Below are 23638 nucleotides of genomic sequence, written 5' to 3'. Positions count from 1 at the left end.
CATATGTGAGTCACGTCATTAGTGCTTGGCTAAACAACACCAGCAGTTTCCTTAACTCACATAAATTATCTTTTAGTGTGCAAATCTGTCTACAAAATAGGCTATTTTGCATAAGTATTTATCATACGTAATACAAAATGGGTTAACTAATCATATGTCTGTGATTGTTGCACTCATTTTCCTACAATCATCCGTCTGTCAGTGGCGCTCATTTTCATCAAACTGAAGTCATTTCCAGCGCTCCAGTCCAGCAGGGGGCGGAAGTGCGTCATATGTTGCTCAGAGCTCACGACGGAGGTAGTACCAGTAATACAGAGTTTTCTTTCTGCTGCTGTGTGATTAACGTATTTCAGGTCGGTTATGTGAATTTACTTCATAATGTACTTTAAGATATCATGACCGTGTGCTTTATCGTATCTCGTTATTGTGTGTCGGACGATGCATGTTTTACAGAGAGTTCAATATCATTGTTTTAATACTTCAAATCCCGCAGCTAATATTTTGCTTCATTGTAAAATATTTGATATAAAGCATAAGTCACGTTTATAACATTGTTTACTTTTTTGTCTCTAAGGTCACTTTTTTAAATATTTGTTATGAAAGGTTTTGCATTTGACGCGTTTTATTGAATGCTTTTTATGTTTAGATGTGGCTGCTTTACCATTATCCCAGACATTCAGTAGAAAACCATAAAAAAGTTATTGTAAATATTCTTTGAACTAATAATTAGGAGTAACTTTATTAACCATCTATATGAAGGCAGTTGATTTTACTAAATTATATTAATATGAAGAAAGGTTAGTGAGATTGGCAACAGTTACATTTACAATATTAAGTTATGATAAATTATTTGACTATTCACTCCGATAAACATAATTTTAATATTTAGTAGTGTAAAAAAATTATATCATATATGAAAGACTAAGATACATTTTAAAAATACAATAAAATTAATTTGAAGAAACACCTTATAATATGTTAATCAGTTTTATCAATCATTTATGGATGCGTCTTTCAATAATCATGAAGTTTTTGTGTTCAGATGTTGATCATGAAAGCGCAGGTGGATGTGGTCTGCTGTAAATCAGTAGGAACTGATCTGTCCATGCTGGATATTGAGGATTTCATCACAGAAATCTGTCAGCTGAAGAAAGAGGTGGCTTCACTGGAGGCAAAGCTGAGAGAAAGAGGAGACAAACTGAACAGAGAGGTTTGAACAGATCTTCATTTCATCTTTAGCTGCTAATATTGACTGATTGTTGTGTGAATCAATGTCTTATTGTTAATCATACTCTCACTAGATATATTACTGATTGTGTTTGTCAGGATGTGGAGCAGGTTTGGGTGCGTGAGACTGATGGGACAGAAGCTCAGGATTCAGTCTGGAGCGTCAGAGATCAGAGATCCAGAGACACACAGGACTCAGAGCTCAGCCTCACTTTACTCTGTTATACTGACGCTCAGGATCATGAATCCACTGATCAAACCTCTGACTGTAACGCTGGAGAACAGCAGATGCTGCAGACGCCGCTGAAGATGTGCTCCGTCAAACTGGTGGACTGCAGGAACCTGATCGAGAGCAGAGGAGAAGAAACCACCGCAGAGAAACAACAACAACAACACACTGATGAGGAGGAGGAGAATAATGGGGATGATGATGATGAAGATTTTGTTCCTCCAGGTTTGTTTCTCTTTTTATGTTGTTTTAAATGACACTTCATTGTCAGCAGCGACTCTGCAGGATCAGGCTCACATTGACTGATGGCGCAGATTTTCAGAGATATTTGGGACCATGATGGAAAATTTTAGTAGTGCTAAACGATTTACAGGAAAATCAAATTGACACATTTCTGATAATTTTTTGAATGGGATTAAAAATGTCCCTTTTTAAGAGCTCCAGGTTTTCTGTGTTTGTTTGTAGGGCTGCAGGGTTTGGCCAAACATCACACTTTGATTGTTTTTCAGTATAGTGTGACAAATATTCATACATTATGAATCATTACTTTTACATTTATTCCTTTTGCAGATAATTTTATCCAAAGTGATTTTGAAATGAGAACAATAGAAGCAGTCAGACCAACAAGATAACAACAACATTAATAGTGACGTGACATACACCCAAGTATGGTGACCCATACTCAGAATTCGTGCTCTGCATTTAACCCATCCAAAGTTCCCAAACCCACATACAGCAGTGAACACACACCTGGAGCAGTGGGCAGCCATTTATGCTGCGGCGCCCGGGAAACAGTTCGGGGTTCGGTGCCTTGCTCAAGGACACCACAGTCATGGTATTGCCAGCCCAAGACTCGAACCCACAACCCTAGGGCTAGGAATCAAACTTTCTAACCACTAGGCCACAATTTCTTCTATACAAAAATGCCTTGACATGTCTCAGTTAGTCTAGCAGAGTACACGTAGCTAGTTTTTTATATATATATATAGAATGGAATAGAATAGAAAAAGTAAGTGCTAGGATTTAGTTAGTCAGGTGCTTGTAAAAAAAAAAAAAAAAAAAAAAACATATGTCTTAAGACCTTTTATTTTTATTATTATTATTGGTTAAAGAGCTGTTCGAATAGGATCAGGAATGATTCAACCAGCTGGGTACAGTTCAGGAAAAGGTCAATGAGAGTGATTTTGTGCTTTTGGTTAGCAAAACAAGACGCCATTCAACTTGCAAAACGCAAGCTTCTTGACGGCGCAAAATTTTAATAAGTTTAAGTTTATTAGTTTTCAAACTAAGTTTGAACTAGCGATATTAACTTTAGATATATTGGTTCAGTGCCAGTGGTTGCCTTGTAGGCATGCATCAGTACCTTGAATTTGATGCTAGGGCTGACAAGCTACGCAATGTCACGTTCATTATCGAAGGCGATTCATCTGGGATAATGAACGCAATATTGTGTAGCTTTTCAGTGATCTACAGCTCTGTCTATAAAATGTCACTCCATTTAGAAGCAGGTGATGGTGATTTAGCAGTAATCAGGGAACCAGATTTACTGATTAAATGCGAATGATCATATCGTTAGATATATCGCCCAGCCCTATTTGATGCAAGCGGCTAATGGTAGCCAGTGTAAACTGAAAAGGAGAGAAGTAAGGTAAGCTTTTTTTGGCTAATTGTGGACCACTCTCACTGCTGTTGTAAATAGTTGTATATAGATAGTACGTGCTAGAAGGGCCATCAAGAGAGCATTGCAATAGTCCAGGCTAAAGAGAACAAGAGCTTGGACAAGAAGTTTTGTGGTTTGCTCTGACATAAAGGGTCTAATCTTGCTAATGTTGTATAAGGCAAATCTGCAGGACCAGGCCGTTATAGCAATATGGTCTGTGAAGCTCAACTGATGGTCCATCATAACTCCCAGGTTTTTGGCTGTACTTAAAAGAGTTAAGGTTGACGAACCCAGTTGTATAGAGCAGTTGTGATGAAACGATGGATTTGCTGGAACCTCAAACAGTTCTGTCTTCGCTAGGAATGTCTGTCTGACAGACTGCAATGCGAGCAGCTACCGCCGAATCATCTGGTCGGAATAAGAAGAAGAGTTGAGTGTCATCAGCATAGCAGTGGTAAGAAAAGCCATGCTTCTGAATGACAGATCCTAATGACGACATGTAGATAGAGAAGAGGAGTGGTGCAAGCACTGAGCCTTGAGGAACCCCAGTAGCAAGATTTTGTGACTTAGAAACCTCACCACTTTAAGACACCCTGAAGGATCTATCTGAGAGGTAGGACTTGAACCACAGGAGTGCAGTTCCAGAGATGCCCACTGTTCTGAGGGTGGACAGTAGAATCTGGTGATTAACGGTTTCAAAAGCAGCAGACAGGTCCAGTAAGACGAGTACTGAGGATTTGGAAGCTGCTCTTGCCAGTTGCAGGGCACCAGTAACCAAGAGCAGAGCAGTCTCAGTTGAGTGGCCACTTTTGAAGCCGGACTGGTTGCTGTCCAGCAGGTTGTTCTGTAAAAGGAACTTAGAGAGCTGGTTGAACACAGCTCACTCAAGTGTCTTTGCAATGAAATGTAAGAAGGGATACAGGTCTGTATTTTTATGTTTATTTTGTTCTAAAAGTGCTGGATTTAGAGAAGCTTTTTTTAAGCAGTGTGCTTACACGAGCCTGCTTAAATGCTGTAGGAAATGTACCAGAGTGAATAGAGGTGTTGAAAATGTTTGTTATCGAAGGTATGACTGAAGAAGAAATGGCCTGAAGGAGGTGACTGGGGTCAGAACAGTTGATAAGTTTGTTTTGGTAGTATGTCATTTTAGCAACGGAGACTTTGCAGAGAAGGAACAGATGAGTGACTGATACACATTAAGGTTGGTAGAGTTGTTTTATTTGCACTGAACTCAGGGCTGCAAAGAGGAAATAGAGCGATGTTCCAAGGGGCAGAGGGGGAAGTGCATGCTGGTCTGGATGAAAGTGGGTAAAATTTGTCGAAGCAAGGTGTTAGAATGGAGATTGTCAATAGCACTGATTGCGTCCAGTGCTGAAAACTGAGAGAGTGAAGGAAGTGAGGATGAAACCATAGAGGATAGGCGAGAAGGAGAGAGTTAGCACAGTTTACATCGAAAGGTGACCTGCGGAGGAGTGTGTGCTGTGTCAGGAGTCAGTGTGAGGTTGGAAGTGATGAAGTGGTCTGAGGTGTGCAGTGGAGCAACTAAAATGTTGGTTACCCGACTTGTGAGTATTAGACGCTCGCTTTAGATCGAATGAGGCGAGCAGAGTATTGAAGTCAGCAGCTTGGGGTTTATCTAGATGGATGGTGAAGTCACCGAGCAGTACCAGAGGAGTACCATCCTCTGGAAAGTTTGATAGTAACACATCCAATTCCTCAAAGAAGCTGGTCAGTTGATCTAAGGCACGATAAATGACTACAAAGTGGATTTTAACAGGGTGAGCAATAGTAATTGCATGTGATAGAAGGTAAGATTTCCATTATTATTTGAGATTAGGAGATCAGTACTTCCATCACTTCCATCACACAGGTGTGGGAAACCAAAAGTATTTGGCAACCAAAATTATATGGCCAAAAATAGCAAAACATATAGCTCTGTCTGTGTTTGAATAATCAAAAAGGCCAACAGCGTGACGTGATCAAATATCTTTATCCAAGTATATTTTAAAGTTGTTTTATTAAAGTTTTGTTCCTTTCAGATGTTAATGGTGGCTCATCTTCTGATGGAGATGAAGAAACACAGCTGCAGACCAAGAGTTTCTCCTGCAGCACCTGTGGAAAAACACTGAGTTCAGAGAGTCATTTAGCAAGACACGAGAGAACACACACAGAACAGAAAGACTTCAGCTGTAAGATATGCAACATCAGCTTTCCTACAGCAGAAGAGAGGAGACTTCATTCAAAAGAGCACAGTGGGAAGAAGGAGTTTCACTGTGAACAATGCGGGAAGGTTTTTTTCCATCATTCTAGTCTAAAACTTCACTTAAAGACTCACGGTGAAAAGTCTTTCCACTGCAGTGAATGTGGCAAGTATTTCAGCACCAAAGGAAGTCTTGTTGTTCATAAGCGAATCCACACGGGAGAAAGACCATACAAGTGTCCTCACTGCGAGAAAAGCTTCAATCACGGATCTCATCTGAAGAAACATGTGCGTTTGCACACCAATGAGAGACCGTATCAGTGCAGAGAATGTGGGAAAGCCTTCACAGACTCAGGCTCTCTAAAGTCACACCAGAAAATCCATTCTGATGAGAAACCGTATCAGTGCAAACACTGCGACAAACGATTCCGTCAAAGAACAAATCTGAATTGTCACGAGAGGATTCACACCGGAGAGAAACCGTATCTGTGCGCCCACTGCGGGAAGAGTTTTTCTGATCCAACTCATTTCAGGGAACATAAGCGAATCCACACTGGGGAAAAACCATATCACTGCAGCATTTGTGGGATGAATTTCACACAAAACACTAACTTAATAATGCATCAGAGGATTCATACTGGAGAAAGACCGTTTAAATGCTCACAGTGTGAAAAGACGTTTGCTCGATCAGATGTCCTTAAGGTCCATCAGCGAGTTCATACAGGAGAGAAACCTTACTCCTGCTCCATCTGCGGCGAGAGATTCGCTTATTTAGGTAGTTTTCAGACCCACCAAAACAAACACCCTAAAGAACAAACTGCTCCAGAATCATCAGAGTGACTTTCATGTCTTGGTCTGTCAGTAAAGGATTTATTTCGGCAGTTGCTTTCATAATTCATGCCATGAGATATATGACAGTAACACCATACACATGATGATTTGAATGTAAAACATGAACCGTATGATATAGATCTGGAGCTATTCCACACCAAAGAGTGCCTGTTTTGTTTTTATATATATAACTTTGGTCTCAAACTCATTTCCTGGAGGGCACAGCTTAGTTTAGCTCCAGTTTAGCTCCAACCCAATTCAAACACACCTGATCCAGCTAATCAAGCTCTTCAGGATCACTAGAAACTCCCAAGCAGTTGTGAGTTGGAGCTAAACTCTGCAGACCTGTGGCTCTCCAAGAATTGAGCTTGAAAAAATGTTCTAATTTACTTCCAATTAACTATCAAATAAAGTCTGAAGATACTCAACATTGACTGTTTTTAAAACAATTCAGTAACTTAAAGGGGGGGGGGGGGGAGTGAAATGCTCATTTTCACTCAATATCCTGTTAATCTTGAGTACCTATAGAGTAGTACTGCATCCTTCATATCTCCAAAAAAGTCTTTAGTTTTATCATATTTATAAGAGAAAAATAGTCTGTACCGATTTTTTTTGAAAAAAAAAAAGGCGTGACGTGTGGGCGGAGCTAAAGAATCACGAGTGCGAGTAGGCTTTTGCGTTGAGAGCGTTTGGAAGCTGTGACATTACCCTGAGGAAAAAAAAAAACAACATCCAAAACAAACCATGGCTTACAGTCAGATTCAGCCGTTTAATTATGATCCAGAATCAGATCCCGAGGCTGAAACTGAACGAGAGCAGCAGCAGCAACGACTACAACAGCGTCTCTATGTGGTATGTATTGAAACTGTATATATTTGCTTATGTAACCCCACTCTCCCGGGTCCTTTCTGACGCTCCTCGTACTCGCTCCGAGTGGGGCTTGAACCCGGGTCTCCTCTAACAAGGAGGCTAAATGGCTATAGCCACTAGTGTCTGTTGCTAGTGCGTCTCTTGAGATCGGGGAGGTTTACCTGCACAGCACTACTCGCTGGCCTCCGTTACACTTTGTCGTCTTTTTTTTTTATCTTTAAGGGTGTACAAGAAGTTTACTTGATGTGCTTACACGCCGATAGCTAAGTTAACAACACAGAGATATTTGAAGCAGTTTTACTCACCGCCTGCGGTTCCAACACACGATCGTGACCCTTTTTCGTTGGGACTGCATTATCTTTAAAGGTGCCATCTGTCATGTCTGGCAAAAAAAATCAAGTCATACTCCACATTCCATACCAGATGGGGGCAGTATGCCTCAATAAAGTGAATTGGTTTACTCTAGAGTAACAAACGAGAAACGGCATAGTCTCTGTCCTCCGCCCCTACCTTCACAACAACACTACAGCCATAGCCGAAGCCTAAAAGAGGACGTTTTGCCTCCAGAGGAACGTTGGGTGATGTCAAGTGATTTTGAAACATGACATCTTCAAGCTACTCCCCTTCACCTTTACCAGTCAATATGTTCCTATTCGTTTTGTTCATATTACATTTTGAGTTGTATATACACATTATTTGAATTAAATTAATTTGACAGACAGCATTCTGTCAAAATCATTGGTAAATATCAGACAACTGATCAAAGCTAGCGCCAACCAACGTAACCAGAGCTGCCAACTCTCAAGCATTCACCGTGAGACACACGCAATTGACTCTTTTCACACGCTTTCACACCACCCATCAATTTTCTCACGCACAGAAAAACCACGAAGCAAAGAGGACACGGAGACCAACAGACTAGACAGAGCAGGTTACTTATGAAATAAAACAATGGGTAAGTTATAGCTAGCTAATTATCAAACGCATCTACGGTTAGCCATCGCTAACATTAGCACGTTTATTGAACAGCCTTCTATACATTTCTATGTTATAACTTCCCGAAAACAAATACACAAACATATAAAACAAACTTCTAGCGAAATACTAACAGCATCTTACTTACCAATCCAAAAGAAATGTTGAAAGTTCGGAGTGGAACCTCATTTCTTTCAGGTCCATCAGTTGTCTCCAGTGATTGAAAGCAGTGCCGATGTTTACTCTGGTTCGGCTCCTTTTCTTATTGGATATGATTTGTGTTTCCGAGTGCGGTTGTTTCCCTGTAGCGGGTGACGCTCTCTTCCCTGAACTTTAATGAAGTAGTGGGCTGTACTTTCCACATGATTGACATCAGGTTCAAGTACACGGCCACAAGCCGTGCGAGTTATTTGTGTATTGTAGGTTGGCTGGTGGTTATGTTGCCTGCATACTGCCTCCCATGGCCGAAACTGGTATTACGACACCTGTCGGGCCGCGGCTAGTAATGCTAATGCTAATTAAGGTTGATATCTCTGCAGCACTATAACTTGACATTTTTTTAATGACATCATCGCCCTTATTTCTTCTCATTCTTTTGATGCGTGTAGGTCATGTTTTGGATATTTTTACCTCAATTTTTGCATATGGCACCTTTAAGAAATAAACTATATGCAAATCCGGCGTCAAACTGGGCCTTGTTTGTAAAACAAGCATCTTCGAAATGCAGGGAACAAACAAAAACACTTGCACAACTCCGTCGATGCTCTTTAAAAATAAACTCCATCCACTGGTCCCTTGATGTATTTTTATTTTTTTTTTGGTAATCTGTGCAGGGTTGTCTTGCCCTGGCAACCACAAACACACTTCTTTTGTGACATTTCAGTCTCTCGCTCTGATCAGTGAATGTCTCGTCTCTGCTCCACGGGAGCGCGCGCTCTTCCGGCAGAAGTGCCCTTGGGACCCATATAAGGAAATTCCGCTCCATTTAACGTCACACAGACCCATACTCGAAAAAAACTTTCTGAAACTTGTGACAAACCGTAAAGAGTAAAAATACTCCTTCAAACGTACAAATTAATTTTTGAAACTTTGTCCATGTTTAGCATGGGAATCCAACTCTTTAACAGTGTAAAAAACTCAGTATGCATGAAATAGCATTTCACCCCCCCTTTAAAAACTCACATAAATCATCTTAGATGCATATAGCTGTGCATTTCTGTGTCAATAAAATTGTCTATTTTACTTATAAGTACATATTTAATGTAATATAATGTAATATAAAATGGGTTAACATAATCATTATGTCTGTGATTTTTGTAGTACCCAATTTCCTACACTCAGGACTGGATTGGTAATTGGGCATACCAGGAAATTTCCCGGTGGGCCAATGTTTTTAAAATCACCGGAATACTGTACAAAGTTCATTTTCATTATTTGTTTTGGGGCAAAAATAAGTTCGAAGAGGCTGAGTGATGGTGTACTGTTTCCGAACATTCCACTGCTGGCAAAATAATACAAATAATAATAATGATTAGCAGCAGTTAAGAGTCAAGTATCAAGTCTGATATACAGAAGAACCGTAATAAGTACTTTATGAGAAGTGTGAATGTCTCAAAGTCTGAAAACTTTAGCATGATGTGAATCTTTGAATTGGTTGGAACATGTTTGGTGTCTTTTCTGAATAAATGCTTGAGCACTGGGACTATCCCCGACATACTTAAATAAGCTACTGTTACACCTCTCCTTAAGAATCCTTCACTTGATTATAGAGATTTTAATCATTTCCTTGACTCGTCCTTTTATTACAAAAATATTGGAGAAAACGGTTCTCTATCAACTCCAGTCTTTTCTTAAATCAAATTTTCGAAACTTTCCAGTCTGGTTTTAAGTCTCTGCACAGCACTGAGTCTGCTTTATTAAGGGTTTCTAATGATATACTGTTAGCGACTGATGCTGGTGATTCTGTGATCCTAATACTGTTAGACTTAACCTTGGCTTTTGATACAGTTGATCATAAAACTCTCTTATCCCAAATATAATTGTATGTGGGCATCCAGGGAACTGTCCTAAGTTGGTTTAGATCCTATCTAACAAATAGAAGTTTTTCTGTCAAACTTGGTAATTTTTTTTCCCTCTCCAACCCAACTCTTTTGTGGAGTGCCGCAAGGGTCTTTTCTTGCACCCATTCTTTTCTCTCTGTGTTTGCTTCCTCTCGGCTCTTTCTTAAGGCATGGTGTATCATTCCATTGCTATGCAGATGATACACATTTATTTGCCTCTGAAACGCAATGACGCAAATTAATCCAAAACCGAGGTTATAGTCTTTGGCCCCCACGGCAACTTTAATTGCAGTAACATTGATCCGGATTACCTTTCTCCAACTTCATCTTGCACTAAGAACTTGGCTGTTCTCTGGGACCACAACCCCAAATTTGAAAAACTTTTGAGATTGCTGTCCATGCACTCATTACATCACAGTTGGATTATTGCAACTCTCTCTATACTATGGCATCACCAAACACTCTATTGCTCGTCTCCAATCAGTACAGAATGCTTCTGCAAAGTTCCTCAAAAGGAAAAGTAAGCAGGTTGGCTACCTGTGCATTTTAGAATTGAGTTTAAAATTCTTCTCTGTTTTTAAATCCGTAAGCAATCTGGCACAGAGCTATTTGCCCGAGCTTCTCTGTCCACACAATCCCACACGAAACCTGAGGTCTGGTGATCAGAGACTTTTGGCTGTCCCCAGATCAGATCACGGCTAAAGAAAAGAGGAGACAGAGCCTTTGTGATTGCCGGGCCTAGACTGTGAATTGAACGGCTCAATATCTAACTGTTTTTAAATCTTCTCTTATAATCTACTTTTTTTCTTTAGCTTTTAATTCATTGTGATGTAATGAAAGTGTTTTATTTTTATAATTGTGCATTGATTAGTACTTTGGTCAGCCCTGCTTGCTGTTTTAAAATGTGCTTTATAAATAAATACAAACTTGAAACTTGATGGTGTGGAAAAATATTTATATATATGGTCGGTCTGGTACTTTATTTTATTAGTGTTCATTTATTTTATTAAACTGGATACATTATTACACCTTTTTATATTTATGTGGTGTCATGACTTTATTGAAATTAAATGCTTTCTCTTAATCTTTAAAAGGTGCAATGTGTAATATTTACAACAATCTATTTACATAAATGCAATATAATCGACATAACTATGTTTTCAGTGTTGTATAAAGACCTTTCTTTATGAACCGTTATGTTTTTATTACATTAGATTGAGTTATTTCTATCTACATACACCACATGTCCTCTGACATGGAAGTCGCCAACATGTTTCTACAGCAGCCCTAAATCGTCCAACTGCTCTAAAGAGCACGTTTCATAACTTTGTTGTTCTTGCGAATAAAACCCTGACACAATGTCGAACAGGTATGTGAACATTTGCAATAACATTGATGTATTGAATAATTAAGTAAATATAATTCCTTGATTCACCTTTGTAAAGAAATCTCATTACTCTCTGCTGTCATTACCGACGACATCTTTACATGCGTCCGCCACCGTGGCTTCGCTAAAGGGAGGGTGAGCGGGGCACTGAGCCGTTAGTTGCGATTCACAACCTCACTGCTAGATGCTGCTAAAAATTACACAGTGCACCTTTAACATCTCTCAATCGTACGGGTGTGGATACATCTGTGCAAGCTCAGCTATTCGACACCCCAGTGTATTCATGTTGCTAGTGACTAGGAGATATTGTTTTCTCTTTCCTGACCTCTGTTGATAAAGAAACGAACAAAGAAAAAATAATTGCACGTCAAAGAAGGTGGAGTTTCAGAACACACCCATCGATTGCTGGCACGGACCAATGGAATCTCAAAGGTGTTTAGTAGCCAAACAAAATCAAAATGAACTTTGTTCTGGCCTAATTTTGTTCGAAATGACGTCATATCAGTGCGTTCTTCGATTTAGTTTGAAGTATATTGGGGCCTTGTTTTTTTTTTTTTTGTCAAGGACCATCCCGCTGGGACAGTGAGCAGCCAGTGCCCCATTGGTTTGTCTTCTATATTGACAGTGTAAACATCCAATCACAATGCGCTATAGACAGAGCAATTATGTATTTTGTTCTGGCTAAATAAAGATCGCTTCACCCCATCTTCCTTATCATTTTTCCCAAGTTTTCACAGCAGCATTATCAAGAAAAGGCTTGTTCTGCGGCGAGGGATGCAGGTCAAAGAGGCAGGCAGGAGGAGAAGAGAGTCGTTGAATTGGCGAAGTGATTTATAGGGACTTGCAGCGGAGGCAGGCATCTAAACCTTTCCTAGTGTGTGCACGCCATGAGTGTAGAATATGTAAACCCTTTTTAAAAAAAACATATTAGTCCCCTGCGATTTTTTGGAATTAAAATAAATAAATACTTTTATTTAGCAAGGATGCTTTAAATGTATCAAAATTGTTTATAAATACGTTTATAAAGTTACATTTTTTTTTTATTTATTTCAGATAAATGCTGTTCTTCTGAACTTTCTGTTCATCAAAGATACCTGAAAAAAATTTATATATGTTTTCAACATAATAATAATAGTAATAAATGTTTTTTGAGCAGCAAATCAGCATATTTGAATGATTTCTGGATGATCATGCGACTGGAGTAATCATGCAAAAAATTCAGCTCTTAAGTCGCAGGAATAAATTAGATTATAAAATATATTCAATTAGAAGGGCTATTTAAATGGTAAACAACTTTAATAATATTACTGCTTTGCTGTATTTTGGATCAAATAAATGCAGGCTTGGTGAGCAGAAGAGAATAATAAAACAAACAAAAAAACATTAAAAATCTTACGGTTCAAAAACTTTACTTTTATCCCAGTCCAGCCCTACCTACAATAAAATCGTAAAAGTATTTATCATATGTAATATAAAATGGGTTAACTAATTATTATGTCTGTGATTGTTGTAGCACTCATTTTCCTACAACCATCCGTTGTCTGTCAATGCGCCGTTTTCATCATTAAACTGAAGTCATATTCAGCGCTCCAGTCCAGCAGGGGGCGGAAGTGCGTCATATGTTGCTGCGTCTCGCGCAGAGCTCACGACAGAAGTAGTGCGGGTTTTCTTTCTGCTGCTGTGTGATTAACGTATTTCAGGTCGGTTATGTGAATTTACTGCATAATGTACTTTCAAATATCATGACCGTGTGTTTTATCGTATCTCGCTATTGTGTGTCGGACGATGATTTATGTTTTACAGAGAAGCGAGTTCAATATCATGTTTTAATACTTCAAATCCAGCAGCTAAACGTGTCTTAAATGTGATTTAATATTATGCATCATTGTATAAGCAAAAGGCTCGTTTTTAAAATTTTTATGATTTCTTGAGCACTTCTAAGATATTTTTTTTTAATCTTTGTTATGAAAATGTTTGTATTTTAAACGTTTTATTTAATGGTTTTTATGTTTAGATTTAGCTGTTTTGCCATTATCCCAGACATTCAGTAGAAAACCACAAACAAGTTATTGTAAATATTCTTTGAACTAATAATTAGTAACGTCAGTAACATTATTGACTGGCAATATGAAGGCAGTGAATTTGACTAAATTATATTAATATAAAGAAAGGTTAGTGAGTTTGGCAACGGTCACATTTACAATATTAAGTTAATTATTTTAAATTATTTGACTGTTCACTCCAATAAATATAATTTCAGCATTTTGTAGTGTAAAAATGATATAATATATGAAAGACTAAGATATTTTTTTTCAATATAGTAAATATAAAAAATGAAAGTAATCTGAAGAACCTAATCATATGTAAATTAGTTTTATCAGTCATTTATGAATGCGTCTTTCAATAATCATGACGTGTTTGTGTTCAGATGTTGAGCATGAAAGCGCAGGTAGATGTGGTCTGCTGTAAATCAGTAGGAACTGATCTGTCCATGCTGGATATTGAGGATTTCATCACAGAAATCTGTCAGCTGAAGAAAGAGGTGGCTTCACTGGAGGCAAAGCTGAGAGAAAGAGGAGACAAACTGAACAGAGAGGTTTGAACAGATCTTCATTTCATCTTTAGCTGCTAATATGGACTGATTGTTGTGTGAATCAGTGTCTTATTGTTAATCATACTCTCACTAGATATATTACTGATTGTGTTTGTCAGGATGTGGAGCAGGTTTGGGTGCGTGAGACTGATGGGACAGAAGCTCAGGATTCAGTCTGGAGCGTCAGAGATCAGAGATCCAGAGACACACAGGACTCAGAGCTCAGCCTCACTTTACTCTGTTATACTGACGCTCAGGATCATGAATCCACTGATCAAACCTCTGACTGTAACGCTGGAGAACAGCAGATGCTGCAGACGCCGCTGAAGATGTGCTCCGTCAAACTGGTGGACTGCAGGAACCTGATCGAGAGCAGAGGAGAAGAAACCACCGCAGAGAAACAACAACAACACACTGATGAGGAAGAGGAGGAGGAGGAGAATAATGGGGATGGTGATGATGAAGATTTCATTCCTCCAGGTTTGTTTCTCCTTTAATGAGCTTATGTTCAGTTCTTACACATCTCACAGCAGACATAAACTCTTATTTCCATTCTTACACATCTCACGGCAGGAGGTGTTTCATTCAAACACTTGATACACTTGATTGATGCATTGTCCTGTGTCTGTTGGTAGTTGATTACGTCACTGCGGCGTCGCTATGGCGGCCAGGTACTATTGTGGAGGTACTATCTGCAATGGAAAAATGTGAAAGGTGAGGTGAGTCGAGTCGAGTTGACCTGGTACTGGTAATGGAAAGCTGCCACAATCTTCTTAATGTTGTAGAAGGCAAATCTGCAGGACCAGGCCGTAATATGGTCTGTGAAGCTCTGTTCCATGAATATGGTCTGTGAAACTGATCATTGATCACAGCTCCTAGGTTACTGGCTGCCCTTGAAAGAGTCATGGTTGACGAACCCAGTTGTATAGAGCAGTTGTGATGAAACGATGGGTTTGCTGGAATCTCAAGCAGTACTGTCTTAGCTAGAAATGTCTGTCTGACAGACTGCAATGCGAATATCTACCGTCATATCATCTGGTTGGAATGAGAAGTAGAGATGAGTGTCAGAATAGCAGTAATAAGAAAAGCCATGCTTCTGGATGACAGATCCTAATGATGACATGTAGATGGAGAAGAAAAGTGGTGCAAGCACTGAGCCTTGAGGAACCCCAGTAGCAAGAAGTTGTGACTTAGAAACCTTACCCCTCCAAGACACCCTGAAAAATCTATCTGTGATTCCTGAGATGCCCATCCTTATTAATGAGTGGGACAGAAGAATCTGGTGATTAACGGTGTCAATAGCAGCAGACAGATCCAGCATGGTTAGTACTAAGGATTTGGAGGCTGCTCTTGCCAGTCGCAGGGCTTCAGTAACCGGGAGCGGGGCATTCTCAGTTGATTGGCCATTTTTGAAGCCAGACTGGTTGCTGTCCAGGAAGTTGTTCTGTGAAAGATGCACAGATTTGCTCAAGTGGCTTTGCAATGAACGGAAGATGGGATATGGGTCTGTAGTTTTCTAAAAGTGCCGGATTTAAAGAGGGTTTTTTTAAGCAGTGGGCTTATCCAAGCCTGCTTAAATGCTGTGGGAAATGTACCAGTGTGAAGAGCGGTGTTGCTAATGTGTGTTAGCAAAGGTATGACTGAATGAGAAATGGCATGAAGGAGGTGAGTGGGGATAGAATCAAGTGGACAAGTACACAGCAAAATCCCCAGTGTTCATTTAACACTCTGAGTGTGGACTTCTATAAACTCTGAAGCAGTGTTGAAGTTAATGGGATAATTAGGTGATTAATTGAGTTATGATTGACCATTATTGAAGACACCTGATAATAGCAAACATAATCACCAAACGAGAAAATCACAATTTGTGTGTCACCATTATAGTGGTCAGTTTTTGCTTTAGTTGGGATCTTGACCCTTGATTTTTAATTATAAAATTAGTTTGGCTGGTATAACAAAGTTATAACATACACTCAAGCCAAGAGCAAAAGTCATTGGTTTTTGATTATTATGTTTTAATGTATTCATTATTTGTCCTGAATCACTGAACTCATTTAGAGTCTTTTCTTTGAGTTATTATTTCTTTATTACACTCAGACTGTTAAATTAACACTGGGAATTTTGCTGTGTAGTAGGATGATCCTAAATAATAAGTTTGGAAATTTCCATCTCAGAGAGTGGAGAGGAGGAGAGAGAGTGTGTATTGGTCGTTATGAAGTTATCTTCAGTTTGTGATCTGGGGAATTGGTCACTGTTGGTTCATCAGCTGTAAGAGTTGATGGAGGAGGAGGGAGAAAAGGACAGAGAAGAGAAGAGAAAGTTTTGTGAAATGTGAGAGGGTCAGAACAGTTGTTAATTTTGTTGTGGTAGTTAGGGTCATTTAGTCATTTAAGCAGTGGAGACATTTGCACAGAAGGAAGAGACGAGTGACTGATACACTTTTAGGTCAGTAGAGTTTTTTGATTTGCACTATTAACTTTCTGCAGCCCAGAGTTCAGAGTGATGTTCACTGAGGACATCGAACAGCCAGCAGGCAGACAGGGTAGTGCATGCTGGTCTGGATGAAAGTGGGCAAAATTGGTCAAAGCAAGATGTTAGAGTGGAGCAAAGATTGTCAGAAGCACTGTTTGTGTCCAGTGCTGAAAACTGAGAGAGTGAAGGTAGTGAGGATGAAACCATAGAGAATAGGCGAGAAGGAGAGAGTGAGCACAGTTTATATCGAAAGGTGACCTGCGGAGGAGCGTGTGCTGTATCAGGAGCAGTGTTGGGCAGTAACACATTATTAATAACACGTTACTGTAAAGCAGTTACATTTGACAGTAACTAATACTGTAACACATTACTTTTAAAATAAATTAATCGTTACCATATGGTGCATTGTCCGTTACTTTTTTTAATGAATTTTGGCTGAAGTGCAGCCTACAGCCTAACCTGTGTGCAGCAGCGACGCATAGTAGGATTGGTGGATCCCAACCACTGTAAACACGAAGATGCACTGTGGGCGTGTTTACGTTTATTCAAGAATATGCGGCAGTCATGGCGAGTCAAGGCGAGAGCAACACGAGTTTCTGTGGAAATATGCTCATTATTTCACTTTAGTTGAGCATAAAGACAAAAACCTTTTAGTCAAATGTAAGCTGTGTCTTTCTGGTTTGAATGTCCTATCCTATCCCACAAATTTCCTATCCGTGCACTCAGATTTTGTAAACCTAAACCTCGGATTTGTAAACTGTACTCACGGATTCATGCAGCAATTTCCTACGTGTTAACATACAGTTTTAATGAATATTATTATTAGTGTGAGATTGGAAGTGATGAGGAAGTGGTCTGAGGGGTGCAGTGGAGCAACTAAAGTGTTGTCAGTGGAGAAATAGTCTGTGCAGATGAGTTGGTTAGCTGACTTGTGAGTAGCCATAGTAGACGCTCGCTTTTAGGGGTGTAACGATTCACTCGTTTTCTCGATGCATCGATTACAAACCCTGTCGATTCATATGCATCGATCTTGAAACATGATTTTTGAATCGTGAATCGCCGATCTTGGACAGTAATCGATTCAAAATGCTAAGAATCGAATGAATCGCGATTTCTATAGCGATGCTATCAAAATGTATACACATTAAATTACTACACGCACGAATTAATGGAGACCTTGAAGTGTGTTCGTGAATCGTGCCTCTCATCTGTCCTTCACGCGCTCCACCGTTTACCACCTGATGAGACGTGTGATCTATAGGACTCGTGGCCAGTAATGCTAACGTGAAGTAGTTTTATTTTTCTGTAGTATGGCTCTCTGCATCTTACCGACGGAGTTACCGGAGCCGTCGACAGCTGTATTTATTGCATGGACGGAGCAGGAATGTAAGTGTCTAAATCATACGCACAGATCCACTGAATGATAAATGTTTTTAAACAATGCGGATGAACCGAATATACGAAGGAAACTTTTAAAATTAACCACAGCATTAACAACGACCTTGAAATAAGAGTGAGAGATTTATCTGATAATCAGATGCATGAAAGTAGCATTTGTTTCATTAGCAAACAGACATCTGGCGCGTTTTCTCTCAGAATCATTCGCTGTCAGATGGAGAGGAAAAGTTAAATAGAGATTTTCACACTGAATTTTCACATTTTCACACTGAAAGAGAAGTGATCTCACTCTCATAGACGTGCCAGGCTATATCTGCAGCTAAACTGAATAAAAGCAGAATGAACTGATGAAACAAAAAAAAACCCCACAAACAATTTATGAATGATGCAGTGCTAATTGACATTTATTACAGTACTGAAACTATAAAGTATATTTTCTACCTCATTCTGTGCAGAAAATTTAAATAATTGCTAATTAAATGTAGCATAGTATATAAAACAATCATAAAATTGCCATTAGGATATCGATTACAAATTATTGATTATTGTCCAGCAGTGTATTTGATTTATTACAGCTAATTAGAAGTAATTAAAAAAGAAGATAATTAATTGTAAAAAAACAAAAAATAATAATAATTATAATAATTATAATAATAATAATAATAATAATTATTATTATTATTATTATATAGTCTTCATACATAAAATGATTGTATTTGACATTTCTGTCACTTCTGAAATTATGGCTACGCCCCTGGTGTGACAAAATGTTAGCTTATACATAATACTCTTTAAGCTCTTTTTTAAAAACTTGGCTTACATACATTTTTACGTATGCCATGTCGCATCATTAAACTAGCATTTAACAATGGACAAAAGGTGTTGTTTTTTTTCAGTAATGCTACTGTAATTTGCCCCCTGACTAAGCATTTAAAGAATTTAGTAGAAGCATTTAAATAATCCCGTGAATGCAGTCAAAGAGTGCAGAATCGAATCGTTATAATCGAATCTAATCGAATTTAATTGTGAATCGAATCGAATTGAATCATTCTAAATTTGCAAAAATCGTTCTTAAATCGAATCGAAAACCTATGAATCGTAATCAAATCGCTGCCTTGCCAAAGATTCACAGCCCTACTCGCTTTAGATCGAATGAGGCGAGCAGAGTGTTGAAGTCAGCAGCTTGGGGTTTATCTAGATGGATGGTGAAGTCACCAAGCAGTACCAGAGGAGTACCATCTTTAGGAAAGTTTGATAGTAACATATAGGGCTGCACGATATTGGGAAAAAATGACATTGCAATATTTTATTTTTCTGCGATATATATTGCGATATGAAATTTAATAAAATGTTTTCTTAGAAAAAAAAATGGGGTGAGCAGATTTACATTCTCATTTTAAATGATTTAAACATCGACACCGTGTCAATTGATTAATATGCGTGAGGGAGAGAGAGCAAGACAGCGCTCGTGTTCGAGAGCAGAGGAGCTGATTATACTGCGCATGCGTGATTCAGTGTGAAGCAGACTGACACACAGTGCATCAGAACCAAACTGATTCTTTTGGTGATTGATTCTGAACTGATTCTCTGCTAATGTTATGAGCGCGGGTAAACCGAGCGCTTGAATGAAGGGCAGTCTTGCAAAACATTAGTTTATTTAATAACAAATACATCGCAATGGATTATGTATAGTAAGTGGATCATGGTTTCTGTGCCGTTGACACCTAATTTATTTACTTTTATCTTCAAGACATAAATCCTTGTATGCACATTATTGCTGTTACTGTATTTGGGTGCATTGTTGCAAAACTTAATTGTAAACTTTTCATGATTATGAGGTTTTTAACTGACTGAAGTTATGATTACTGACTTTATATATTTGAATGTTTGATATACTTGACGCCATTACGTCATCGCCAATGACATCATTGTGTCGAACGTAAAAGAACCAGTCTTTTCAACCGATTTATTGAATCGAACCTTCTGAAAGAACCGGTTCGTGGAAAAGAATCGAACGTCTCATCACTAGTGGTTGTTGCTGGTCGCTGTATAATTATTGAAATAGCAAAATGGGCTTCAGCCAAGAATTTTTATTTCGGTGCATGCCTAGATGTTTTCTATCTTTATTCAAGTATATTTTAAAGTTGTTTTATTAAATTTTTGTTCCTTTCAGATGTCAATGGTGGCTCATCTTCTGATGAAGATGAAGAAACACTCTCAACTTCAAAAGAGCAGCTGACGGTCAAGAGTTTCTCCTGCAGCACCTGTGGAAAAACACTGAGTTCAGAGAGTCATTTAAAGAGACATGAGGGAACACACACAGAACAGAAAGACTTCAGCTGTAAGATATGCAACATCAGCTTTCCTACAGCAGAAGAGAGGAGACTTCATTCAAAAGAGCACAGCGGGAAGAAGGAGTTTCACTGTGAACAGTGCGGGAAGGTTTTTTTCAATCATTCTAGTCTAAAAGTTCACTTAAAGACTCACGGTGAAAAGTCTTTCCACTGCAGTGAATGTGACAAGTATTTCAGCAATAAAGGAAATCTTGATGTTCATAAGCGAATCCACACGGGAGAAAGACCGTACAAGTGTCCTCACTGCGAGAAAAGATTCAGTTATGGATCTCTTTACAAGAGACATGTGCGTTTGCACACCAATGAGAGACCGTATCAGTGCAGTGAATGTGGGAAAACATTTACAAACTCAAGCTCTCTAAAGTCACACCAGAGAATCCATTCTGATGAGAAACCGTATCAGTGCAAACACTGCGACAAACGATTCCGTCAGATTGCTAATCTGAATTGTCACGAGAGGATTCACACCGGAGAGAAACCGTATCTGTGCGCCCACTGCGGGAAGAGTTTTTCTGATCCAACTCATTTCAGGGAACATAAGCGAATCCACACTGGGGAAAAACCATATCACTGCAGCATCTGTGGGAAGAGTTTCAAGCAAAACACTAACTTAATAAAGCATCAGAGGATTCATACTGGAGAAAGACAGTTTAAATGCTCACAGTGTGAAAAGACGTTTGCTCGATCAGACGTCCTCAAGGTCCATCAGCGAGTTCATACAGGAGAGAAACCTTACTCCTGCTCCATCTGCGGCGAGAGATTTGGTTATTTAGGTAGTTTTCAGACCCACCAGAACAAACACGCTAAAGAACAAACTGCTCCAGAATCATCAGAGTGACTTTTCATGTCTTGGTCTGTCAGTAAAGGATTTATTTCTGCAGTTGCTTTCATCATTCATGCCATGTGATATATGACAGTAACCAGTGTTGGGAAGGTTACTTTGGAAATGTAGTAGGTTAAAAATTACTTTAATAAAGTAATGTAACTAATTACTTTTGAGTACTTTTTGATTACATTTACATTAAATTTACATTTAATCATTTAGCAGACGCTTTTATCCAAAGCGACTTACAAATGAGAACAATAGAAGCAGTCAGGTCAACAAGAGAACAACAACAGTATACAAGTGCCATGACAAGTCTCAGTTCGTCTAGTATAGAACGCCTTGCCATTTTTTTTAATGAAAAGAAAAGAAAAAGAAAAGTGCTAGTATTAGTTGGTTAAGTGCTGTCGAAAAAGATGAGACTTTAGATGTTTCTTGAAAGTGAGTAAAGACTCAGCTGTACGAATTGAGATTGGGAGGTCATTCCACTAGCTGGGCACAGTCCAGGAAAAGATCCGTGAGAGTGATTTTGAACTTCTTTGGGATGGTACCACAAGGCGTCGTTCACTTGCAGAGCGCAAACTTTGGAGGGCACATAAGATTTAACCAGTGAGTTTAGGTATGTTGGTGTCATGCCAGTGGTCGTCTTGTAGGCAAGCATCAGTACCTTGAATTTGATGCGAGCGGCTACTGGTAGCCAGTGTAACCTCATGAGAGGAGTAACGTGAGCTTTTTTTGGCTCACTGAAGACAACCCTGCATTCTGGATCAATTGTAGAGGTTTGACAGTACATGCAGGAAGGCCCGTCAGCAGAGCATTACAATAGTCCAGTCTGGAGAGAACAAGAGCCTGGACAAGAAGTTGGGTGGCTTGCTCTGACAGGAAGGGTCTAATCTTCCTTATGTTGTATAAGGCAAACCTGCAGGACCGGGTCGTTGTAGCAATGTGGTCTGTGAAGCTTAAATGATGATCCATCACAACTCCTAGGTTTCTGGCCGTCCTCGAAGGAGTAATGGTTGACGAACCCAGCAGTATAGAGAAGTTGTGATGAAGCAATGGGTTAGCTGGAATCACCAGTTCTGTCTTCGTAAGGTTAAGCTGAAGGTGATGGTCATTCATCCAGCTATAAAATGTCAGACAGGCTGAAATGCGAGCAGCTACCGTCGGGTCATCTGGTTGGAATGAGAAGTAGAGTTGGGTGTCATCAGCGTAGCAGTGATAAGAAAAGCCCTGCTTCTGAATGACAGATCCTAATGAAAGTGACGTGACATTCAGCCAAGTATGGTGACCCATACTCAGAATTTGTGCTCTGCATTTAACCCATCCGAAGTGCACACACACAGAGCAGTGAACACACACACTGTGAGCACACACCCGCAGCAGTGGGCAGCCATTTATGCTGCGGCGCCCGGGGAGCAGTTGGGGGTTCAATGCCTTGCTCAAGGGCACCTAAGTCGTGGTATTGAGGGTGGAGAGAGCACTGTACATTCACTCCCCCCACCCACAATTCCTACCGGCCCGGGACTTGAACTCACAACCTTTCAATTGGGAGTCCAGCCCTCTAACCATTAGGCCACGACTTCCCTCATCTACATGATGTCATGGAGATGGAGAAGAGAAGTGGTCTAAGTACTGAGCCTTGAAGAACCCCAGTAGCAAGATTACATTTCTAAATTTCTAATGAATGTTTATTTGCAACTGTTAATAATTTTCAAACATTTATACCATGATTAAGTTCAATGCAGATTTAAAATCAAAAGAAATAGTTTATAGATACTGTTTTTGAAACCAAATCTTTGCAAACAAACACTGCATCTAACAATGGTTTGGGAAAAAAATAAAAGCATATATATAAACTCAAATACGGTTATCTAATAAGCATGTGTCCTGTTTTGTGTACTAAATTCCTGTAAAGCTTATTTTATTTTATTTTTTTTAAACTGCTGTCTCTTTGTATATGATATGATGATACTTTCTCAAAATAAGTAAAATGCTCATGAAGAGACGCACAGCAGTTTTAGAGATTATGTTTGTGTTCATGTACTCATAAATTGAGGCAGCAGAGGCTGAAAACACTGCGAGCTTCAGTAGGCCTATGTGGTAAATGAAACTGCGTGTCTGCGCCATTAATTTCTATGAGGTGCGGACTGGCAAAAAAAAAAAAAAAAACAATTAGGCTGGGAAATCTCACAAAACATTCTGAAACATGGACAACCCTATTTTGTGTATGGACCTGACATTATAAAGATTTAACTCCTTAGGTTGGGGACATTCAACATAATTAAGAGTTGTCTCCTGAACTGCACCTTCACTTCCATTATCCATCCATCCTCTCATGACTTTAATACTGAAGATTTTTATTTGACTTTTACCATGTTTTGTAAGTGCATTTTAGTTTTTTGGCAAATTAATTACCACTTGTATTTATTTTTACTACAAATTTCATGGTTAAACTATGGTTAGTGCCATGCCATAGGCTACATTAATTTTCCTAAGGGTTGTGTTTTTGTCTGCACTAGCTCCCCCTAAACCTATGATAAAATATGATTATTTGTCTGC

At 39.1% G+C, this 23638-nt stretch overlaps 3 protein-coding genes across 5 annotated transcripts in view; all 3 read left to right on the top strand.

Annotated features, from left to right (window-relative positions):
• The window catches only part of LOC127949499 (zinc finger protein 664-like), a 43509-nt gene that overhangs the window by 5384 nt on the left and 14487 nt on the right, over positions 1 to 23638 (top strand). The window contains exons 2-3 of one of the 3 annotated variants that reach the window (XM_052546873.1): positions 203 to 297; positions 13868 to 13888. The exons of 1 other annotated variant lie outside the window; for it this stretch is intronic. The gene's annotated coding sequence lies outside the window, so the exon portion shown is untranslated. Of the gene's footprint in view, positions 1 to 202; positions 298 to 13084; positions 13140 to 13867; positions 13889 to 23638 lie in introns of those variants that run through there. One more of the 3 variants, XM_052546875.1, reaches the window with a different exon arrangement.
• Positions 1052 to 6575, top strand: LOC127948401 (zinc finger protein 501-like). Its single transcript, XM_052544836.1, has 3 exons — positions 1052 to 1171; positions 1240 to 1681; positions 5156 to 6575. Exons 1-3 carry the CDS (start codon positions 1052 to 1054, stop codon positions 6154 to 6156), a joined length of 1563 nt encoding a protein of 520 aa, XP_052400796.1. The 3' UTR covers positions 6157 to 6575.
• LOC127948400 (zinc finger protein OZF-like) lies at positions 13877 to 21248 on the top strand. Its single transcript, XM_052544835.1, has 3 exons — positions 13877 to 14035; positions 14098 to 14512; positions 20076 to 21248. The coding sequence occupies exons 1-3, from the start codon at positions 13877 to 13879 to the stop codon at positions 21092 to 21094; spliced, it is 1593 nt and encodes a 530-aa protein (XP_052400795.1). The 3' UTR covers positions 21095 to 21248.

Source organism: Carassius gibelio, chromosome B1 (genome assembly GCF_023724105.1).
Source record: "Carassius gibelio isolate Cgi1373 ecotype wild population from Czech Republic chromosome B1, carGib1.2-hapl.c, whole genome shotgun sequence".
NCBI classification, from domain to species: Eukaryota; Metazoa; Chordata; class Actinopteri; order Cypriniformes; family Cyprinidae; genus Carassius; species Carassius gibelio.
This window is presented reverse-complemented; position numbering and strand designations above follow the sequence as displayed.